Source organism: Plectropomus leopardus, chromosome 1, assembly GCF_008729295.1.
Source record: "Plectropomus leopardus isolate mb chromosome 1, YSFRI_Pleo_2.0, whole genome shotgun sequence".
NCBI classification, from domain to species: domain Eukaryota; kingdom Metazoa; phylum Chordata; class Actinopteri; order Perciformes; family Serranidae; genus Plectropomus; species Plectropomus leopardus.
The window spans coordinates 33,828,768-33,850,617 of NC_056463.1; the positions used below are offsets into that span (position 1 = coordinate 33,828,768).

The following is a 21,850-nucleotide window of genomic DNA, read 5'->3' on the forward strand; positions in this document are numbered from 1 at the left end:
ATACTCTCCTTTTAAATTTGTTTTGTCTTTACAAACTCCAGAGGGAAATATCTTACTCTTCAATGGCTAAATGTTCCATTATGTACACTAGCAACTCACTTATTTTTTCAATCATTTGGTGGTGATCAGGTAGTGTACAGTTGGGGTTTTAAGAGCTTTTTTTGGAAACTAGGCCAATGACAGGGAACCAAAACTGTAATAATGAGCTGAGAGAAACTGACACACTGCATAGAGCTGAAGGGAGCTGCAAAGTTGGCTGATAAGTCTCTGAAGGGTCATCAATACAAGCAACACCTTTTTCATAGTTATGTGACCCATAGTTGATCCAAAAATATTGATAACAACAGCTTAACTTTAAGTCCAAAGAGAGGGGTTCACATTTATACATAAAAAGCTATGAATGAAACACTAGTATTTTGTATTTTGTGTGTATGTATTTCTGTGTATGGATTTGTGGATGTATTTGTGGAGCATGTCTTTTATTTCCTTTGTTGTTTTTTTATTTTTTAACTTTTAACTAGAATTACCGCCTTGGGGTTGTACACCTCCGCAGACCAGTCAAGATGCAGTTTACATCCTTGTCTGTAAAGACTCATATGTAACCATGACCGCTGACAATACTTCAAATATGGATGTTGCTGCAAAGAAGCAACACATTCTAAAACATGGATGCTTTACACACATCTTCAACCTGACAGCACAGAAGATCTGTACAATCAGCACAGTTTAAAGATTAGTACCCAAGATTAATGTCTCCCCTTCGGTTATGATGTTGAATAATGACCAGATAATTATGCAATCGATATGTGTAAATATGTACATGTAATAACTAGAGAAAAACCTTTGACCATCAAAATCAAATCACATATATATCTCAAATATATTCGAGTTTAAGTGGGCATCTGAGCCAAGGCTTAAGAAATTCCCTAAAGATGCTCTTGAGATATCGAGTTCACAAGAATCAGATTCAAGATCAGACACAAGGTCACAGTGACCGTTGACTACCAAAATCTTATTAGTCCAAATGAATGTTTGTGCCAAAGTTGAAACAATTCCCTCAAGGTGTTCTTGAGACATTGTCTTCATAATCCAAAAACTATGGCCGGTGCGGAGGCATAAAAAGCAGGTGTTGCAAATCAGCGTTTTGCCTAAAACACTTAACACAGTACATCTGGTTCTTGTGCATAAATGTACAGTTCTAATGCTACTGTGACGTGTGTATCAAATAAACAAAACTAAACTAAAAGACATTTTGACCAGACATTTCAAATACTTAAATTCAAAATGTCTAATGCATCTTATTGAAAAAAAACATATAGAATTACTTTTGTAAATAAAAATGAAGCCAAGCAAGAACTTGGCTTAATTGAGGTGGTTTAGAAAGATTAGGTTTAGGTTACTGAGTTTAGAACATGGACGGATGAATTGATGGATGTTAATATACAGCACCTGGACTTCAGTACAGGAGTCACAAAAAAAAAAAAAAAATCAAATCATACCAGCATGATGCGAGCCTGTGAGATGACATCATTCCTCTGGTATCCATCTCATCTCTGCTGCTCATTACATTACACGTCATAGCGTGAAAAAGACAGAGCAACACAGCAGCCAGCTGACAGTCTGTCCACCACATGTCCTCTGCATTCCCAGACACTGCTAGTTATTAGGAGCTTTAAATGCACACTTGCAAGGCTATTTTCACCACAGGCCTGAAACTACATTTTAGCAACTGGTGACCAATTAGAGAAGTCACACACTCAAGTCAATGGCTGGTTATTTTCACTCTCCAGTAAACATCAAGCTGGCCAGTTAAAATGAAAACGCACGCAGTGTTTACCTCGTTCAACTACGGACGTGCTTTCACTGAAGCTGTCTGTCAGTTTGTTTGGTGGACCATTTGACAACTATGCCATTTGTCTAATTATGGGACAGTACATTATGTGAGTTACCATGTAGCAGTGCCAGCAATTCTTTATTATTAGTCAGAATGACAAGTGGCAAAGGACTGATCCATCGGTGATTCAAAGGAGCAGCGTGTAAGATTAAGGGTTTTTTTTTAACGGTTTCCAGTGGTGATGCAGATTGCAACCAGCTGAAACTTCTCCTGGTTAATTCCATCAACGGTCATTGTTTAGAAGATTTTTACTGAGAGCCGGTAATAAACAGAAAAGGTGGTTGAGTAGTTTCTTGTTACAAATCAATGTTTTACCTAAGCAGTTCGGCAAGTCACAGACAGGCAAGTCCCAGCACCTGCTAATATGAGCTCACCTTTTTTCTCTGATAACTAATTCTCTCATTCTAAGGCAACCGAATACAATTCTTATTCTCAAGTGATTATTAACTAAAGAAAATGTACTTATTACACTTTTCATTTCTGAAAATTACAGGTAATATGGCCATGAGTATGATTACATGGACAAAACTGACGCACTTATGGGACTTATCCCAGTCGTGATGAAATTTGGGATATGATGTTAATGTGAACACAGAGATTTTGGGTTATTCATAAATCTCTTATATGTGCCAGTTTCTTTCAGAGTACTCCAGCCAGCATATTCAGGTTTCTCAAATACAGAATATGATGTTTACATGCTTAAACACATAAAAGGGATATTCCAAAAACCAGATTATAAATAGGTTATTTCTGTCCATGTAAACTCACACCTTGACACATTCTAACACACATGGTAAAGGACAAAAAGACTTTTTAATATGTGAAAGGACAAGGCAAACACACACTTTAAGTTTTAACATCAGCAAAGAGATCCTTTACATATTTTTCCACCATCAAATGCCAAAGGCAAGCACAAGAGTTTGGTATTCCAATAAACACATTAGGTTGTACTGTTAAACATTCAATACTTATTCCCTGCAACAGTTCAGTCAAAGCAAAAGCCCTGCTACATGAAAGCACTGCAGTATCATGTATCAGTTTTATCACAACAAGCTTATTGCAGGGAAGTGCATAACCTTTACTGAGAAATCACACAAAAGTCAGCTAAGGCTGGAATGTGTCTGTGTAAACAAGGAGCACTGTAGTACGATTAAATGTTCATCCCTTCTCACAGAACCTAAAATTTATGCCCATCATGTGAAAATAAAACTGAGGCACAGATTCTGCTACTACTGCCACGTTTACAACAGAAAAAGACGCAGGACTGATCCCAATCTGGCTGTCTGATTGCAATCATAAAATACCTGCAAATATCATAAATATTACAGCAAGTTGACACGTGTCCAGGGCAAAATAAAACTTTTCAGAAATGATATTCTACACATAATGACTCAGCAAATGATGCAAGGAGAAATGAGCCAAATTACAACAGATGGAAAGTTTTTTTCTGCTCAGCATCAGGAGTTTGTTACTCTACTTCTCTGATTCAGGTGTAAACTCTGCTTGACCTTACAAGCAACCAAAGGGGAGGGAGGGGGACAGCTGTTACCCATCATGTGATCACTCTGGTTTCTCTAAATGTTTTACACCATTCTCAGGTAGCTTTACAGTTTAGCTTTAGCATTCCAGCTCCTATAAAAAAGGTTGTTTTCTCTGGAAAATGGACAGTGGGACAGTATGAGGGCACAAAGGGACACAGAGTAGACTCAGGAGAGAAGGGTCTACTGGGATTTGGTCCAAGACCCAGCCGCCTATAAGTGGCTCCACAATGCTTGTTTAAAGCACTACATCATGTCTGGGCACTGGCGACTATCTTAAAGTGTCTGTTGGAGGATCTGAGAGTGTGTGTCTCCTTATCATCTCAAATGTCAAAGTCGGCTTTAGTGGATCTCCAAAGGCATGTGGATCTTTGCCACCATGAGGCACGAGCTGCAACATTAAGCATCCTAACATGTGAGAGTGATGTCTTGTTGCTGTTGGGCCTGCTTCAAAGATAAAATAAGCCCCCCCTTTTTCCCTGGAGAGAGTCTTTTCCCCCTGAGTGATTGCCCTACAGGCTAAGAATGGGGAAGGTTGTGTTTTTGAGATGCAATTGGACACATCTGTGGCAGCTTAAACACCACTCCACACAGTTTCTACGGATTGTTTTTTCATGAACCTTCCTATCATACTTGAACTAAACCAAATCAACCGCTCTGCTGTATGCTACAGTGTCAGGTTTGAGTGTATTGTAGTTTTCACTTTCTGTTATGGTTCTCATTTATCTCTGGACTCTGCAGGCTGAGATGACTGCATTGCATACCTTGGACGGCTGCTCTGTTGTTGCTGAAACTCAACTCTGCTGCACACAAACCTGTCTCATTATGATGACAAAAGTAATCTGTCAGTGGGATTAGCTGACCAGTTGACTGACTTTGTAGTTGTTTTAGCTGGCAGACCATCATCAGTAAAAAAAGAGGTTTCCTGGCATCCTTCATTTTGGTTGACATTATACTTTTATCTCCTCTGTAGAGTAATTTTTTTTTAAAGAAAAAGACTGTTAGGGCTTAAAGTCAATAATTTCTGCTATCATCTCATCAATATTCATATGAATGTACCTCTAATTTAAAAAGCTTTTTATAAAAGGTGTAGCATAGACTGTGCAACACAAGAATCATTATTAGAGAGGATCCACACAGTCAAATAAATTCACTTTTAGAACACTGTACTTTGAGAAAAAAACAAAAAACAGCAACAATCGAATAGTCAAGTTAACATCAACTGATGTTACTGTCGTTCTGAGGCTGTAGTGGGCTTTGTTCATTTTTTTAAACTGACATTGCTGCATAACGTGACCTATTGGGACCTCTACAATAATCAGAGCCTCATAAAACTTTATAGCCACAAACTAGAGACCTACAGCATTCAGAGGATGTATAGCACTCATAGCTGTTTCGACAAAAAGGAGATATCTCAGCAGTTACCAGCACAGAAGTGGTCATATTTCATGTAATTGCTGAAAATGCATTTCTTACAAAAATTTCCAGATGTCAAGTTTTTGATACCATTATGTGTGTTCCTCATTGTCATGGTGTCTCAATGTGCCACATGAGAGATTATTCACAGGCAAACATTGGTGATTCTGATGTAGGTAATAAAGTTAAGGTCTGCCAGAGAAGTGGCTATTGTTGCTAGGTGCTATATTGGTGGAGGACTAAAATATGCTAAAGGGTATAGAAAGTTGAAAAGAGTGTTATCTATCTTTTTATCTAACTCTCGCCCAAAATGAATTTATCCTCCTTTCAAAATGAAAAAGCACTCAATAACATCTGCTATATTATTACATAAGTGAGGAGGATTCAACTTTCAATTTGACTTTGAAAAACACTTAGAGATCCTTCACTCAAAAACTTCATAATGTTATCGTGTTAAAACGCAAAGGAAAAACTTTGTTCTCATCTAAACATGGCCTGAGATTCATAGATACACCGGGTAAATTAGATTAGATATGTCATAAATTCGAAAGCCAATCACTGTCTAATACAGAAAACACATATTGACAGGGTAAAAGACTTTGACACAACACCAGCATTGAAACCTGAAGCCTCCAACACAGAGTGGACTTAGTACACTTAACAAAAAAAACCCAAATAAAATAAAAATTTGAGGTAAACAGATTCTGCAAACTTTCATTAGTAGTGTATATTTACATGATGACAAGGTGACAATGTAAACATACTGTAACATCATATCGGATGTTGTATGTTTCACAACCACAAACACTAAGTCAGCCACTGTCGGTTACAAGCTAACAATCTAACAAACAATATTAAAAAAATAAAAGATGCCAACACTTACCATACACTTACCATTCTGATACATCTACTAGTCACCAATTTTGGACCACGAAACCCCTCATCTAACTCTGAGATCAAATAGCTGAGCCTTTCCGATGTTTAGTCTCCCAAAGCCAGATCTATCCCCACATTTTACTTTTTATGTGAGAAAACACTGTAAAATAAAGTATTAATCATGGCAGAGTATTTTTACATACTTTTAAATGTGTCTTTAGGAGAACTCTAAACTACCAAACAAAGTGAGGAGATGCACTGCATGCTGGACATGTAGATTACCTGTAAACTTGGGAGCTGAGATACTAATCAGCAAACAAATCATGTTCCATGAAACAACTATGCATCTAAAGCAGCTTTCTGCCGGTCTATCACGACATGGGAAACTGTTGCAGCCATGGGGGGTATGGCATTAAACATAGTCAAATCTCATGCTTGAATGTTGCAAATGGACTGACCCATATGTAAAACATCATCCTCTCACTTTCCAGACTTTCCAGCTTGTCTGTATGCGCGGCGTTTACAAGAAAAAAACAAATAAGGGCTCAAAGCAGGCAAATGGAGCTGAGCTAATGGCTTACAGAGCCAACACAGGTGTCCGCATGTGGTTTACAGCAGGAGAATAGAAATGATTATGCTATTTAGATCAATTATGGTGATGTTAATGATGCATATTAACCACCTCTGCCACTACTATCACAACAACTAAATGAATGGATTCAGCATTCGACAGTCGTGGTCTTTGGAGAGGCTTTACTGTTTCACATGCATGCTTCTGTTCATCCCAGACTGTATCTGTCTGTATATGAAGACAGAGAGCAGATATAAAAACATGCCTGGACTCTCCCGAAACAAACTTGAGCAGTGAGGCTCCCCTATTTTTCAGGAAGCAGGAAGAGGCAGTTTGAAAATAAACACATTTAGTTTTGGAAGTTTAGCTTCCTTTACAGTTGACAGTCTGTGTGTGTGTGTGTGCAGTAAATTCAGGCTCTCAGCAAGGCAAACACACATTAGACGCTTACATAAACAGCCAGAACGTGAGTCACGATGGCCATTCATTTTTAATGGCAGCCGCAACGAGTACGTGCTGTGAGAGACAGGACAGCACTGCTCGGGGACCATGATGCAACAGAATGAACCCACAGAACAGGCGACCGGCTGGATCGTATTTTATCACTGAGAGCATCTAGTGTATGTCTCCAGTAGTCCAGCTATGACTGATGTGTGTTAATGCTTAATAAACAGTCTCACAGATGATTTGCATTATCCAAGCAATCGTTTATCTAAATCCTGCACATTGATAATGTAAAATTCTCAGTCTTCATTATTTTAAGTCCATTTTGTGTCAGCACTGCAAAATCTTGCCGTGCAGCTTTTCCTGTAAAATAAATAAAACAAGATACACTGAATGTCTGACATAGCAGATGTGCCACCATTAAAGCCATGTCTTATTTTGACGTTTATGTCTTTTCACCCGCTCAACAAACAGGCCTGGCATGTTTCCTCATTAAAAATGAACAAACTAGCAAGCCTTACAGCTGCTACAAATTCACTTGTTTTTCTCTTTTATGACAATGCTAGTTAATAAAAATGACTCTTCATCACACTTATGCTGCCTTCACATGGAATCAGGCAGAAGGTAAACGCCATACCAGACATCATTTTGGTGGACGAGAGCAGGACAATATTACATATCAAAAGTAAAGAGGAAAAATTAAAAGGTCACATTTTCTCCACAAAAACTCAACATTAATAAGGCTGAACTGGGTCCTATATTTTGTTGGGACATGGCATTAAGATGACCATTTTAATACACTGCCACTCACCTCTACAATGTCAGAGTTGGTTCTGCTCTCATGGGGTTCGTTGTACTCGGTGTATTTGAGGAGGACTTTGTCCATGTCAGTGCTGGCATACTGGAACAGCTTGTTGGAGCTGTTGAAGATGATGAGGGCAATTTCGCAGTCGCACAGAACGCTCAACTCATAGGCCTTCTTCATCAAACCAAACTTCCTCTTCATAAAAGTCACCTAGAAAGACACAAACCGAGTATTTATCTCCTTTTCTTCAAAGGTGCACTCCTGTCCTCTGATATAAAAGGATGAAGGAAGAACAATAAGATGAATTGGAAACTTAACAGCTTCATTCAAAACAGTGCTTGTTCAGAGGCACAATTTGGACTGACATACAAGCACTTAACATGCAGGGGGGGACAAAATGGACAACTGAGCTCATTTTTAAATTATTCTAAAACCAGAACTTGTTACACATCTGCATTTTCTTACCATTTTATCTTAATTTCCTATTACCTAAAACATATTCTGAGCTTTGGTTGAAAAGAAGATTATTTAAAGAGTCATTATTTGTACAATTAACACATAACGGTAGAGGACCATTGAATATAAAAAAAGTAGCACTGATGTGGCCACTGTGACATCACCCAGTAGTTTGTGGACTCTCACTTTGAAGCCTCGAGTTTGGTATTTTGACCTATGCAATTTTGTTCTGAATCCAAATCTCCACCCGTTGGACTTGCTTACCAAACCCTTGTACAATTTAGTGGTATGTACTTTGACATGTTTAGGGAGAACAATCATAGGCCATCAAAAAACAGTGTACATTGGGGAAAAAAAGTAACAGAGGAACAGTAACTCCATGCCCAAGTTTGAGGAGGTTTTGACACTGCTTGGATTTTCAAAAGGTCAAAAATCTTTCTGACCCTACAGATCATCAAAGACATTTTTAACATGACAACAATTCAAGTAGGATCAAAACATTGTCTTCAAGTACTTTGACACGCACTATTATTTATAACCTGTAGGAAGCTGAGACTGCATGCTAAAAGTCACTGATGGTTCATTGAAAACTAGAAAGCTTTGCAATTTAGTGTTGTCAACTTCTGTAGATACTATTGCCTGAATTTCAAGTCGATCCACTGAAATCTGTAGGAGGAGTTCATTAAGGTATGAGGGCTGGAAATGGCCAAAAAAAAAAAAAAAAAATCACCTAAACATTAAAATAAAATCCAAAATGGTGGACTAAGTTTGGTACCTCTAGGTAAAACATGCCACGGGGGCTGCTTCATTGACATTTTCTAGAGGGGGTGGTACAGAGCCCCTTTGGCATGCCAAAGCAAAAAAATCATATCAGATTTCACATTTTAGGACTTTGGATGTGTGTGACAAGTTTCTTGAGGTTTCAAGCATCCTTTGCCCCTCAAACAGAGATTCCTGTTGCATGGCCAATAATGCATCTTATAAGCTTTCTTTGTGAGTGAACAAAATTAGAATAATTTCAACTGCTGCTCTTCCGCAGATCATCTGATAATGAGCTAACAAATAGAGCTGTAGCACGAGCTACTGACACAAAATCAACTGACACTGAAACACAGCCAGTTGCTGACAGAACCAGAGAAGAAGTGATTCAAAATGTGTCTGTGTTACACAGGAAGGGGAGGAGGAGGTGAAGGGAGGGGGCTTCCCAAAAAAGGGTGGCAATAACCTGGAAATGGGAATCTACTGGAGCACCACTGATTGAGTGGGTGGGGAGAGCAACTGTGTATGTTTCCCCTCCGTTAATGATAATTATCATGGTGTTCAGCCTTAATCGTGAACATGTCAGAAGGTTTATTATCAGTATGTGAAAGTCCACATACTGATAATAAACCTTCCTTGGAGATATAAAGCTAAAAACCATTCTGAGCATACAGTGTTATAATGTATTGTGACATCTAAAATGATACCAAGCAGTCTTGAAACCTCCATGTTCCCTTAAACCATAAAATGCTTCTCTACCACAAGGCTAAAATAAAATGTTTGGAGCAAACAGATCACACATTGATCATATTCTCATCCCTTTTTTTGGTGTGCAGCTAACTCCCTGCAGTGAGTCATCTGTGTTTATCTGTGTATGTCTTCCTTCTTTCCATCATGGCCTCAGGGATCCTGACTCATCACGTATCTAGAAGCTGCCTTCACACCGCCAATATTTCCAGTAATGCAGAGTATAAGGTGTATTGGTACTCCTCTGCTTGCCTGCAGCTCAAACACAGTCTTCTGCTGTTGGCTGCCGTGCAGTTTTACTGGAGCAGTAAGAAGTTCAAGTACATTCTCCGAGGCGCTGTATCAGAAGTTGGTGTGAAAGCCAAGAGTCTTCAGTAGTACCAACATGAAATATAAATACTAATAAGGACTACAATTGCCCCTGAAAACACTTAAATTCTACAAAATATTAGTTCTGACACATGAAGGCACAGGACAGCAATTTGGATTCTAAGTAGATTTACACTTTTTCCAGTTTGAGTATCTCCAAAGATTTAAATAGGTGTTCTGTCAAAAGTTGGAATTCAGAGAGGGTAAATCTAAATTACCCTATAGAAATGACTTGGAAGAGATCGGTTAGTAAGAGATCGGTTAGTAAGAGATTGGTTAGTAAGAAGATGAGGGATTAAGAATCTATGAATTATACCCAATCTCAATGTTATCAGCCAATTAAATGTATGTTATCGGTGGCAGATAGGAGTAAGCTGGGCCCTGCTGGACCTACTAGTAGGGTCAGAAAATCGTTATCAGTCTTTTCAATGGCAGTAACCAGTTTGTTAGATTTCACTTTCCCTTTCCTTAAATATAGGCACCAAAACAGTGTGGTTTGGTTAAGAAAATGACCATGGGTTGGTACAAATACTGGTTTTACATGGAGCTTGGACCCTGGTGACCTGGGTAAAAGTCCTGGTTTTGACTCATGCACTACTCATCCCTCCTGTCCCATATCTAGACTTTCTCATACATAGAAAGTCCCATGAAAGCCCCTTTTTACAGACAGATTCATTTAATTTCTTGATATTTGCCCTCTAAAACTAACAGCAGGTGTGGTAATCCCCTACTAACCCACATCTATAATGCTCACCATCACTGATAACAACCATTTAGTGGCCTGATAACAGCCAAATCGGTTGTATAGACCAGCAGTTTTCTACTGAGGTGTTGCAAGCAAATGTGTGCGCATCTCACAGAGATATGCATGCTCCTGAAATACAAAACTATATTTCTCTATGCCATGGTATCTTACAGCTGATAGCTTTTTACAACACCATCTCACCATCACTGGGATATCAGCTGTAATGTCTTGAGCACTGAGCTCCTTGGAAGAAATTGTGCATCCTCTTAAGTGGTAATCACTGGAAGTCAGATAACTGACTGAGATAACTAACTGAGACTGTAAACTGTAGCCTTCATAAGTTGTTTGTTGGGTTAAATGTGTGGAACTTGATGACTTACAGCCACTTTCAGCCTAACTTGGAGGCTTTTATGTAGGAAGCTGTGGAGAGTGCCATTATATGCACGATAGCACTGTGGCTTTTTATATTTTATTGCACAGAAAGCCAGGTAGAGGCAGTTATTCAATTTCCTATTTGGTCACAACGTGCAGCCTATTTTCTTATAACATTTTAACATATTTCCCAATAGGGGTGATATAATGTCACATTTCATTTCCAGTGCTGTTTAATTTGTTTTCAAAATGTATGAGGAGCAAAGGGTCCTAAGCCAAGATCTTGGTTCTTGTGCAACATCACATGTTCCAGTTCGGAAGCAAAGCCGGCATTAGATGGCCAACCAAGTTCATGTTCAACCAAGCCTAACATTTGTGCTAATGCCAGAAGCATTTGGAACATTTGTAGTCAATAATATGAATAAATGTTGCATCTCATTATGGTAACTATATTAGACAATAGTGGTAAAACAGATGCCACAGTTTAAAGTTGTGAGTCATTTTAGAGTTAAATCTTGCGTAAATCATGTTTGAAATTATGATCATTATTTCTTCAGCATGACTTGCAAATAGATTCCCGTAACAAAGAACCACCTTGTTCCTGTTTTAGAATATAAGTGTGACTGCTGATAGCTGGTATATCGCTGCTGAATCTTTCTACTGTCATTATTACATATTCTGTATAGTGTGTAATAGTGTGATAGTTTGAAAAAAAGAGGAAAACCAGCTAAAAACACTTGATGCACTTGAATGATAAAATGAGAACACAAGCCAACTTCCCAAAATAGAGTACAAGTAGCTAAATATACTGCAGGCTCCAGTGATGCACGCCCGACAGCTAAAGCAGTGTCTATCTAAAAAGTCACTGGCCAAGACAACCAAACATCAAATATAAACATCATCCCAGATATTTATTTTCCAGCCACATCCCTATTTCCAGAGCCTGTGCCTTCCTTCCAGACAGGCTGGTATTTGTTGTGCTGTTGGGGGTGATATATATAGAGGAGACAGACAGAGAGAGATTCCAGTGGGCAGCAGTGTGGCTGTGAGGAGAGAAGGCCACTGTGTGTCCCTTACACTGACCCACCCTGCTAATGACAGGGTGCCGTCCGGACCAAGCTAACCCCAAATTACTGCCCTGCCACCAGCTGTGACCACTGCACTCTCCAAAGTAAAACTGCTTAGAGGAACCATGCAGAGTTCTTTAGATTGACACCAAAGAGGATCCACAGAAGGTTACCTGAGGGACCCCTTTGTAAAGTGTTTGTGAACCTGTCTATTCTTGCACATCCATTTAATATTTGGTCTCTTTTTAGGATACTAGAAAGGGCTACTTGTAAAGTGTCAGTTCCAACTCAGCTTGTTGCTCCTTTGGACCAGCGCAGTGAAAATCCTTGGCTGTGAGAATGAGATCTTGGATTCGGTGCCACACATCAACACATCACATATTATAAAACCTTACCAAAGCTGCCTCTAGATACAATTTACCACAGCAGAAATATACGGTGTGTTTCTGTATGGATGTATGTTGTGATACAGAAGACTGAGAAAATGTTAAACATAATAGTTCCACTAAGAAGGAGCTTATACATTACAGAGGCTTAAATGCACAGGAAGTCTTCAGCTAAAAGCTTTTTGTGCCGAAAAAAAAGAGGGCATAATTCTTCTACAGTGGATGCGCTTATTATATCGGTTATTGCCATAGATTGTATAAAAATAATAGATGAGGCCAACATGATGTCACCTATTGGTTAGTGGAATCCCATTTTAAAAGGTTTGAGTTTGGCATTGTGGCTGTTGCCATCTTGGATTTTTGGAGCCAGAAGTGACCATATTTGGACAGGAGGGTGGGGCTATCAGGGAACAAGCAGTGGATCTGATTAAGAGCTCAAAGACACCTCGTCTGACACCCTTTTTAAACAGAGATCTCACTGTAGGGCTAATAGGAGGTCCCTTCTTTATACCTGCTTTGCAATTATACATAGAATCAAACTACAGCATCATCTTTCCACTCCAATGTGGGATTATACATTAGCATTGCAGCTTTGCATGACAGGCGTAACGTGTAACACAACAGCGTCAGCCACAGTGTGTGACATAAAACAGCGTCTGCAGCGCTTTCTAGACAGCAACAATGGCATTAACATTGGTATAACAATCACTTATAGGTCCTTTTCTATGGTGGCAGATCTTGTCCTCAGCTCGGAGGGTAAGCAACTCTTGAATCTCATTGTTGTCTTAAATTGCAAACATTTAGATTATCCGCTAACAGCAACTTAAATGTCCCATAGTGGGTCAAAGGCATAACATGTCAAAACGTCACTCTCGGCCCACAACTGTGCGTGGTTTATAGAACGGCAAGGTGGCGTAATGGTGCATTATTTCTACCTTGAATGGGCAGTGTAACAGCAGCTTGAGACAGTCTGTAAACTAAAGTGCACCGGCCCTCAGTTTTGCATTACTTTAACACTCAACAAAAGTTAAAGGCGTGAGTTATATAAAAATGTAACCTCTGTAAAGTTGTCAACAATGTGGATTTTTACAATTCTACAGGGGGCTGTAAAGATGTTCAGTTCTGCTATAAAGTTGGGCATTTTAACATGGGTGTCTTTGGAGATTGACTCTGTTTTTGGAGCCAGCCTCAAGTGACCATTCAATGAACTGCAATTTTTGGCACTTCATGTTGGCTTCATTATTTTATCCCCAGAGCTCACTGCCTTGTTATAGCACTCCTTAAATGTAAGAGCTGACTGCTGACAGCGCCTTTACTATCCAATGGGTATAAGAAGTAAACAGTACTGCACTCGTTATATTGTAGTACTTTAAGGGGCTTTGAATAAGTAAACAACTGAATGGCTAGGACATAAAATGAGATGAAAGTATAAGAATAAGACACTGACCTGTCGGTTCCTCTCATCTACGATCCGGGTGATCTGGATCTTCTTCCTCCCCATTGCCAAAACAACTTTCTCCAACAGCCAAATAAGAATATCAGCGCGCAGTTCAACAGACACTCCTTAACACATCGCTCCACTGTCAGCTCTGATACTCCAGTTTCAGTTTGGCATGGCTTGCTGAAAAAGAGCGAGGCAGACACAGGGGTCAACTTAATCCCAATGTTATTCATCCATCACACTATGAGCAGGGGCACAAACTTATATTCAGCAAATAATGCATTGAAATACTTGCACAAATTCTATAGCTAATGTCCACAAAGTACACAAAAGGTCATTATATTGCTTGTACCAAGAGATAAAGAGAAAAATCCAAGTCCTTGGGCAGAAAATCTGTGCACTCTAGGATGGACTGAATAACAGATACAGTCCTCATAGTTAAAGAATGATGAATGAACAAAGCACATCTACACAGTTTTCAATGGACTGTTGGATTGAGCCATTTTTACTCACTATTAAACCCTTTGAAACCTGGAGTGACAACACCTTTCTTGTGCTGCTTTCAGATGCTTTTCGCAAGACTTTAAACCTTTGAACCCTGAGTAGCCTGGTGCAATTGTTTTCAAAAACATGAGATATAGGCAAACAGCAACTTGGTTGGAAAAATTCTGATTTTAAAAATGATTTTTAAGAAAAGCTAGGAAAAAATTTCTAGAGAAAAACACAAGTCATGGGGGAAAATATTTACAATTATCATAATTACAAATTTACATTATGTTACAGAATTATCATATTTTTAAAGCACTTTTTTCCAAGCCTTTTTTTTTAAAAACTTTTTTTTTAAAAAAAATCAAAATTAATTTTCATGTAATTCTCTTCTATTTTTTCTTATTTCTTGCTAATTTTGGGTAATTTCTTCTTTGCTGCTCATCGTCTTTTTCATATATTTTTTTTTAGAAATGAAGCCAGTTTACAAAATGATTCTGTAGAGACATCACCGCAACGCAATAGAACACTGCTTTCTGTGTCAGGCTTCATGCTCACTTTTTTCTTATTTGTCCATTTCCTCCATAAATTTGGTATAGCCATTCTGCTGCACTGAACTCTTTGTCACTGCTAATTCCACTTTTGTCCTGAAAAGATGACACCAGCTGCTCTGTTTCACTGACAAGGAGCTCCACCAGGAGGGTATAAAGTGCACAAACGTTCAATGATCAACCAACCGGACTTGCCAACACGTACAGCGATAAAGACTTGATCTGTCACTGGTTTCCCCACCCACAAACGCACAACCAAGGCAAAGACACTGCTACTGGGGACCAGCAACTCTGCCACAGCAGATTACTGGAATGCTGCTCCCATTCGTTCCTCACAGTCTCTTCCAAAGTCCTTTGCCTTGAAATATAATCTGTGACCATTGGATTTAAGCACATCAAGAAGGACTTAAGAGAACAATAGCTGAGACAGACCATCAGCATTAAATCAAGTGTATCTACTTCCTCACACACCTCGTCTAACTGGCTCCAGACTCTCCTCCACAGCAACAGTCCTTCACATGCGGCAGCATGAATATTCAGCCCTGCAGTCTTGACTGAACTCCCTCTCTTGCTCCCTCTCCTCCTGCAGGAGCGCCCACCTGCCTTGCTGTGTCCCTCCTCTCCTCAGCCCTCAACGTTTCTGAGCCCTGCCTTCCCTCAGAGCTCCTTAGCTCCTTCCTAATCTCATCTGATCTGGGAGGAGGCAGTGAGTGAGGCGAAGCCAGGCTTTATCCTAACCCTCTCTGGATTACTGCAGCATGTGGATCCTAGAGCTGAGCCACCAAACCGCCTCTGCAGACCCAGTTCACAGGGTTAGGAGACAGAAGAAATACATTTAACATGCGCCAGTGAACATTTATTGGTGATTACTTGTTGATTTAAATGACCTCTGTATTTAATAAAAATAATATAATGAAGTGCCAGTCACTGAAATGTTGAAGATAATAAAGAATAAATCAAAATTTAAATGCATTTCAAAGCTATTTGCTATTTTCAAAAGGCTTTTTATGATAATGAGGTCTTCTCCTTTTGACTAATTGTTTAAGAGATCACTATAGACAATGCAGCCCTTAAAAATGTAAAAGCTGAGTTGTATATTACTGCAATTGGTTTGCAAGAGATAGCACGCCATCCGCTAACCCTTCCAGTTCACCAGCAGCCCAGATCCCAGCTGACCCTACCAAGTCAGTTCAGGGTACACTCTGTAACAGACAAAGGCTCCTTGTATATTTGGGATTTAAAGGTCATGAGGATTTATCTGTTTTACAATCTGGATGATTTGATGGCAAGACTCAAATACTTCGAAAAGAGAAAAAGAATATATCCTTTGTCATACTTTCCTGTGTGGATTTTGGGGAGAGATCTTTCAGCTCGAGTGATGATTCAGTTTAATTGCTATGTCATTTTGCTACATATGAATCGGTTACATCCTTTGAGCAGTGTTAAGTCACTCTAGTGCCCTGGTCTGGTTAAGAAAATCCCCGAAAATCACTTTTGTAACATGCTGATAGGGGAATAATAATTGAGTTATGGTGTCGATAATAATGCAATGACCTGCTAAAAGACAAAATGCAATGGCTTTAGCAATAATACATTTTTTAAAAGTCAAGTTAACGTTGGAATTTGATATTAAATGTTGCCAAAATAAAAAACAGAAGTACACAAGTGCATTTGTTCCGTTTCCATTAGTTGTTTATTTTTCCCTTTGTCTCCAAGCTGAGGTTGGATGGAGAAAATTTCTTTATATGGTCATCTGCTCCTGGCACTCTACCACCAGTTTTTTTATTTAGCCTACACTGCTACATGATGCTACATGCAGTAACATTTAGGCTTGGTTGAAGATGTTTATTTCTCCTCAATATCATATTTTATGACCAGTGTGTAGAAACTTTTATTAGTGATTTAATGGGACATATTGCCGATATAAACAGTCATTCCCCAGCTGCAAATACACTGCTACACATAGCTACATGCTACCATCACACTAAAATTTTATCTTAGTTGCTGATGTAAATTTCTCCCTGATTTTAGATCATATTCTCACTAGAACATGTCCGGTTGTAACGATTTTGTTCAATGGTCTTTTATTGGTTGTTGTTCACAGCAGAAAGTGCCGCTAGTCTTCATTAGAGTAATTTGCCCCGCTGCAATGACGGTACAGAGATGTCAAGAAATGCATCCAGAAATGCTGACCAGTCAGATCAGGAGTGTTTCAGACAGTGAATTAAGGTGCAGACAGTATCAGGGAAATAAAATGTTTTTTTTTACTATCACAGCATGTAAATGTATTCTAGTAGAGACCCAAAATACAAGTATGAACCTGAAAATGATCATAATTGGTCCCTTAAACATTTTATCACTTTATTCAAACTGAATAGAAACTTCAGTATTCTCTTTTCTGCCACGATAGAAATACTAATACTGGAATTGACTCTAGTACTGCTTCTGTTACTGCTGCCAATACCAATATTAAATATTATGGCTACTGCTGCTAATGTCCCAACTTAATGTATGTATTATAATTTGTTCAGTACAGCTGACATTTAATCTTTAGATATGAAGATCTATCATTTTGAAAGCACTGTCAGATAGTCTTACAATTTTCATGTAAAATTTAGTTTATTTTTAATTAATATTAAGAGTAGTTTCACATTGTCGTGAAAAAGTTAATTTAACGAATACCGGTATACAGCTTGACTAATGCCTACTGAAATAAATAATGGTTTCTAAAATCAAATTAAATTACGAAAGAAACTCAATAATCACTCCTAAACTGAACGGCCGACTTACCAAATCAAATTTCATCAGATTGCTTATTAAGTAAGCAATTCAAATCCCTAATAAACTCTGTCAGCCCTTTATGCACCACTAATTCATTTTCCCAAAAACATTTTCTAAGGAAACAGAATTATAATTAAACTAAAATAATTAAAATAGAAGATACAAATATAAAATAGAAAATAGAAAATATAAAAAGTACGAGTCTAGCAGTGCAAAACAAAACAAGTAACACAAGTAACAGTGTAACAGTGCAAGAAACAGAACCATGGAATTAAAGTGTTATATACAAGAATGGTTGGAGTGCAAGATATATATTGATATTTACATTGAAATTCACATTTATACAGGTTTGAGTGCAACTTTATGGTGTGGATGTGCCGCATGACCAGCAGCAGTGCCGATGATGTGCATTAATGAACACAAATTGGTAAAGGTTATTGAAAAAAATGTGGTTTCAGTTAAATGTTAATAAAATCAAAATGTATGGTTTCATGCTTCAAGTATTTGTGAACTTTGTCGATATTAAAACAATATCTTGTCCTAACCTTAACCAAGTGCTGTGAGTGCCTAAACATAACCATAAAAAAGATTTAAAATGCTGCAGTTGTTAGGGGTGGATATTTATATTGCATTTTGCGACTTTGGAAATGTTCATTAACAGCATTTTGTCATTATGTTGATTAAAAAAAAGGTAATAAATTTCTTACAAAACAAATTTTCTGTTGGAAATTAATAACATGTAATGTGCTTCTTGTAAAGGTTCATTGTTCACACAGACAGTAGATATCTAGCGTCCTCATGCTGTCCTGTGACTGCTTTATTATTTGTAATGTCAGCGAGAAATGGAAGCTTGAATACAGCATACACACATTACAAATAAAGTACAAATATTACCAACTGTTTATAGACAATTTCTCTCTTTGGTGATAAATGGCTGCAGAGTCTGTGAAGCAGCAATGGAGCCTGTTCTACATCTACATCCACATCCCAGACAAGTTGTCCTGATCAATGCAGATGTAATATGTTACTATGGCAGAAATTCTATCTTGCTGATGTAAAAATCAATACAACCCACAGGATGAGCCAACGGTCTGCAGCAGCCAGCACTCACACAAACATCTACAAGGCTAGGCAATACATGATAATTTAATTACATCCTAAAGAAAAGTCACACCTAATCTAACATGATGAGCAGCACAATTTAAACACAGTTTTATGGTAATTGAGGACTGAATCCTCTTGAGTCTCTTTATATTTTTGAACAGTTAACCTCTGGCAATTTTCAAGTCTCTTCAAATGAGATATTAAAATGGGTATGTAGCACTTTGGAATAAAACCACTCGTTATACAATTTTACACTGAACTCAAAAGACAACCTACATGAGTCAAACACTGAATAAATCTGTGTGATTTTCCTTTGATCATACTGTATGTATTTGGTATTGTATTATTAATTTTCTGTATATTTAGCATTTTTAAAAATTATTTCTACATTTATATGATTAATTTCCTGAAAAAAAATCAGTGAACCAGCTCAGTACTTTTCTAATCTAACTTGCCTCTGACCTTCTCAACGCCTCTGTTTAACTTCAAAATACACCCCCACTCCCCCCTCTGGATGTATCCTTAACAAGAAGTGCTAAGCCCCCGGAGCGAACCTCACAGCCAAACGCTCTCCTCTTTATCTCACCCATGAAATCCAATTCCTGTGGATCTTTGGAAGCGTGACCATGCTTTGTGAGGGTGTGAAACACACTTTTCCAAGGTTGGATTGCACAGGATTTCATATCTGTTATTATGCCTGCTGATACAATAGCAGAGTGTCCATTAAAGTTGCTTCGATAAATGGAGCCTAAGGTATTTTTCAACACATTAAGTACACTGAATGTTGTGCATGACTGCATGATGAGCAGAAAGTAAAAATGGTGTCTTATCAGTTTGATAAAAACAGTCTTTCTGTCTAATACAGCTGTCAATAAATTCATCCTTTACCTCCACTTTAAGATAATTACAATGTGAAAAAGTGCACAGTTGCAGGTTTGAGCTCACATGAACATCAGGCAGGTATAAAGGAAGTGTTTAAAATTTTGGGAACTTGTTGTTCCCAGCTTTCTTGTCAAGGGTTAGATAACATCAATATCACTCCCATATCTGTATGTTAAATATAAAGCTGAAACCAGTTTTGCCTAGCATAAAGTTTGGAAAAAACAGATGAATCAGTTAGCCTGGCTCCATATGGTGCAATTATGAGAATGGTATGAAACCTCTCATCAAATTGTCTGTAAGAAACCAAAAAGCATACTTCCCAAAATTTTTATCAATAGAATTCCTAGATTTTAGGGCTTAAAACAAACAAACATTTAGGTTATAATTATAGATTGAAGCAAAAATTACTGTCTATATCCAGTTTGACTTTATTAATGTCTTTTATTTATTTATTTAGAAATGTAATTGATAATTGACTGATATATATTATTAATTTACAGGATCTTGAAATATCAAGCTTTGGAGTTGCAAGTCAGCTAACTCCATACTACTCCAAAATGTTGGTGACAGATGATGTTGACCTATGACTTTACTGAGCAGTTCTTAGGAAATATGAGGTGTACAATGTGGGAGTGAGGCGTCACAGCACTGCACTGGTGATGCATTTAAGTGCTGTCTCCAGCAAGTGTGTTCAACCAGCCAGCCAGGAGCTTTCTGTGTTTACATTGTTTCCCTGTGCCTGTGTGAATTTCCTCTGGGGGCTCCAGTTTCCTTCCACTGTCCAAAGACACACAGGTTCGATGACCAACTTTCAATGAAAATCAATAATGTCATGATCTTTGTGTTCTTATGAGCAAAGATATGTTGTGCAGCTTTTGAGACTTGGAAATGCAGGGCATCTGAATTGAAATCACCACATGGTAAAGTCATAGAAAAGTATTCATTACCACAGAATGATGACAGCAGCATGGGACATGGCTAAAACACAGAGGAAAACTCCTCCACACTGCCAGCTTCCTGTTAGCCATGACAACTACAGTACTTCCTGTTTCATGACCTATCTGTCTGACCACAAGAGAGGGAGAACTCCCCCTCTCAACTGCCTCCTCCCACACATGTCAAGATGAACATTTTTCTCATGAAGCTGGACATTAACGTAATATCTAAACTGACTTACACAAAGTGCCAGAGCAGAATAACTTGTGGTTCCTATCGAAACAACTAACAGACAAAATCAAAGGTTATTTCATTTAAACTTGGGAGCATTTAAAAGAATAGTTTTACCATTTTGGGAAATATGCTTATTTACTTTCTTGAGAGTTAGCCAAGAGACAGTTACAGTTACTTTAGGTTTACACATAAACTGGAAGCAGGGGAAAGGAGCCACTCAGATAGTCAGCCTGACTCTGTAAAAAGGTAAAATCCACCAAAACCCTCCCCGCTGTAAAACCACATCTTAACATTTTTACAATCCAGTTTTTGTCCGTTTCCCACTTTTTCAAGTATTTATGCAAGTTCTATTTAAGTTTTTAAGATAAGCAAGCCAGCTGCTGGCTCCAGCTTCACATTTACTGAATAAGTCTTTTGACTAACCATCCAGGAACACAGATGACAGAGATGATACAAACACTTCAGCAACTCAGACTGAGTTCATCTTAGTTTTCTGATTAAGGTTGTCTGTAGACACTAGCCTCTTTTAAACTACTTGTTCAAGGCGGTAATATCATGCTGTTAGGCCACCTCACTGTTCAGTATTAAAGGTACGTTCATGGAATGCGGGGACGGAGTTATCTCGCTTTTAAGCTGCCATGGGAGGCTGTAACAGTGCCGAATCAATGTCAAAGAGACTGCTAGCAGGACAAGACCATGGGCAGGGCAGGTGTGATATTTTGACAACATGTTATGTGTGCGACTGATGGCAGGAGATTTACAGAGCAGCTAGCAGCAGTTATCAGCTAACTAAACAAAAAACAGCCATTAATGTCTGCAAACAGTAAACACAATAACTTTCAACAATAATAAGTTCCTTCCTCTCCAAACAGAGGACAAGATCAACCACCTTATAACAGAGAAGTAAAATAATTGTTATACCCGTGTTAATGCGGTTAATATTCTAAATGACACACTGCCAACACATATGTTACATGTCTCGATAGAGGC

At 38.4% G+C, this 21,850-nt stretch overlaps 1 protein-coding gene across 1 annotated transcript in view; it reads right to left on the reverse strand.

Annotated features, from left to right (window-relative positions):
• The window catches only part of LOC121941399 (myocyte-specific enhancer factor 2A-like), a 54,902-nt gene that overhangs the window by 15,757 nt on the left and 17,295 nt on the right, over positions 1–21,850 (reverse strand). The window contains exons 2-3 of the mRNA XM_042484196.1: positions 13,893–14,066; positions 7,551–7,754 (exon numbers count right to left, since the gene is read on the reverse strand). Coding sequence (XP_042340130.1) covers positions 7,551–7,754; positions 13,893–13,946 — 258 coding nt within the window. The 5' untranslated portion in view covers positions 13,947–14,066. The remainder of the gene's footprint in view (positions 1–7,550; positions 7,755–13,892; positions 14,067–21,850) is intronic.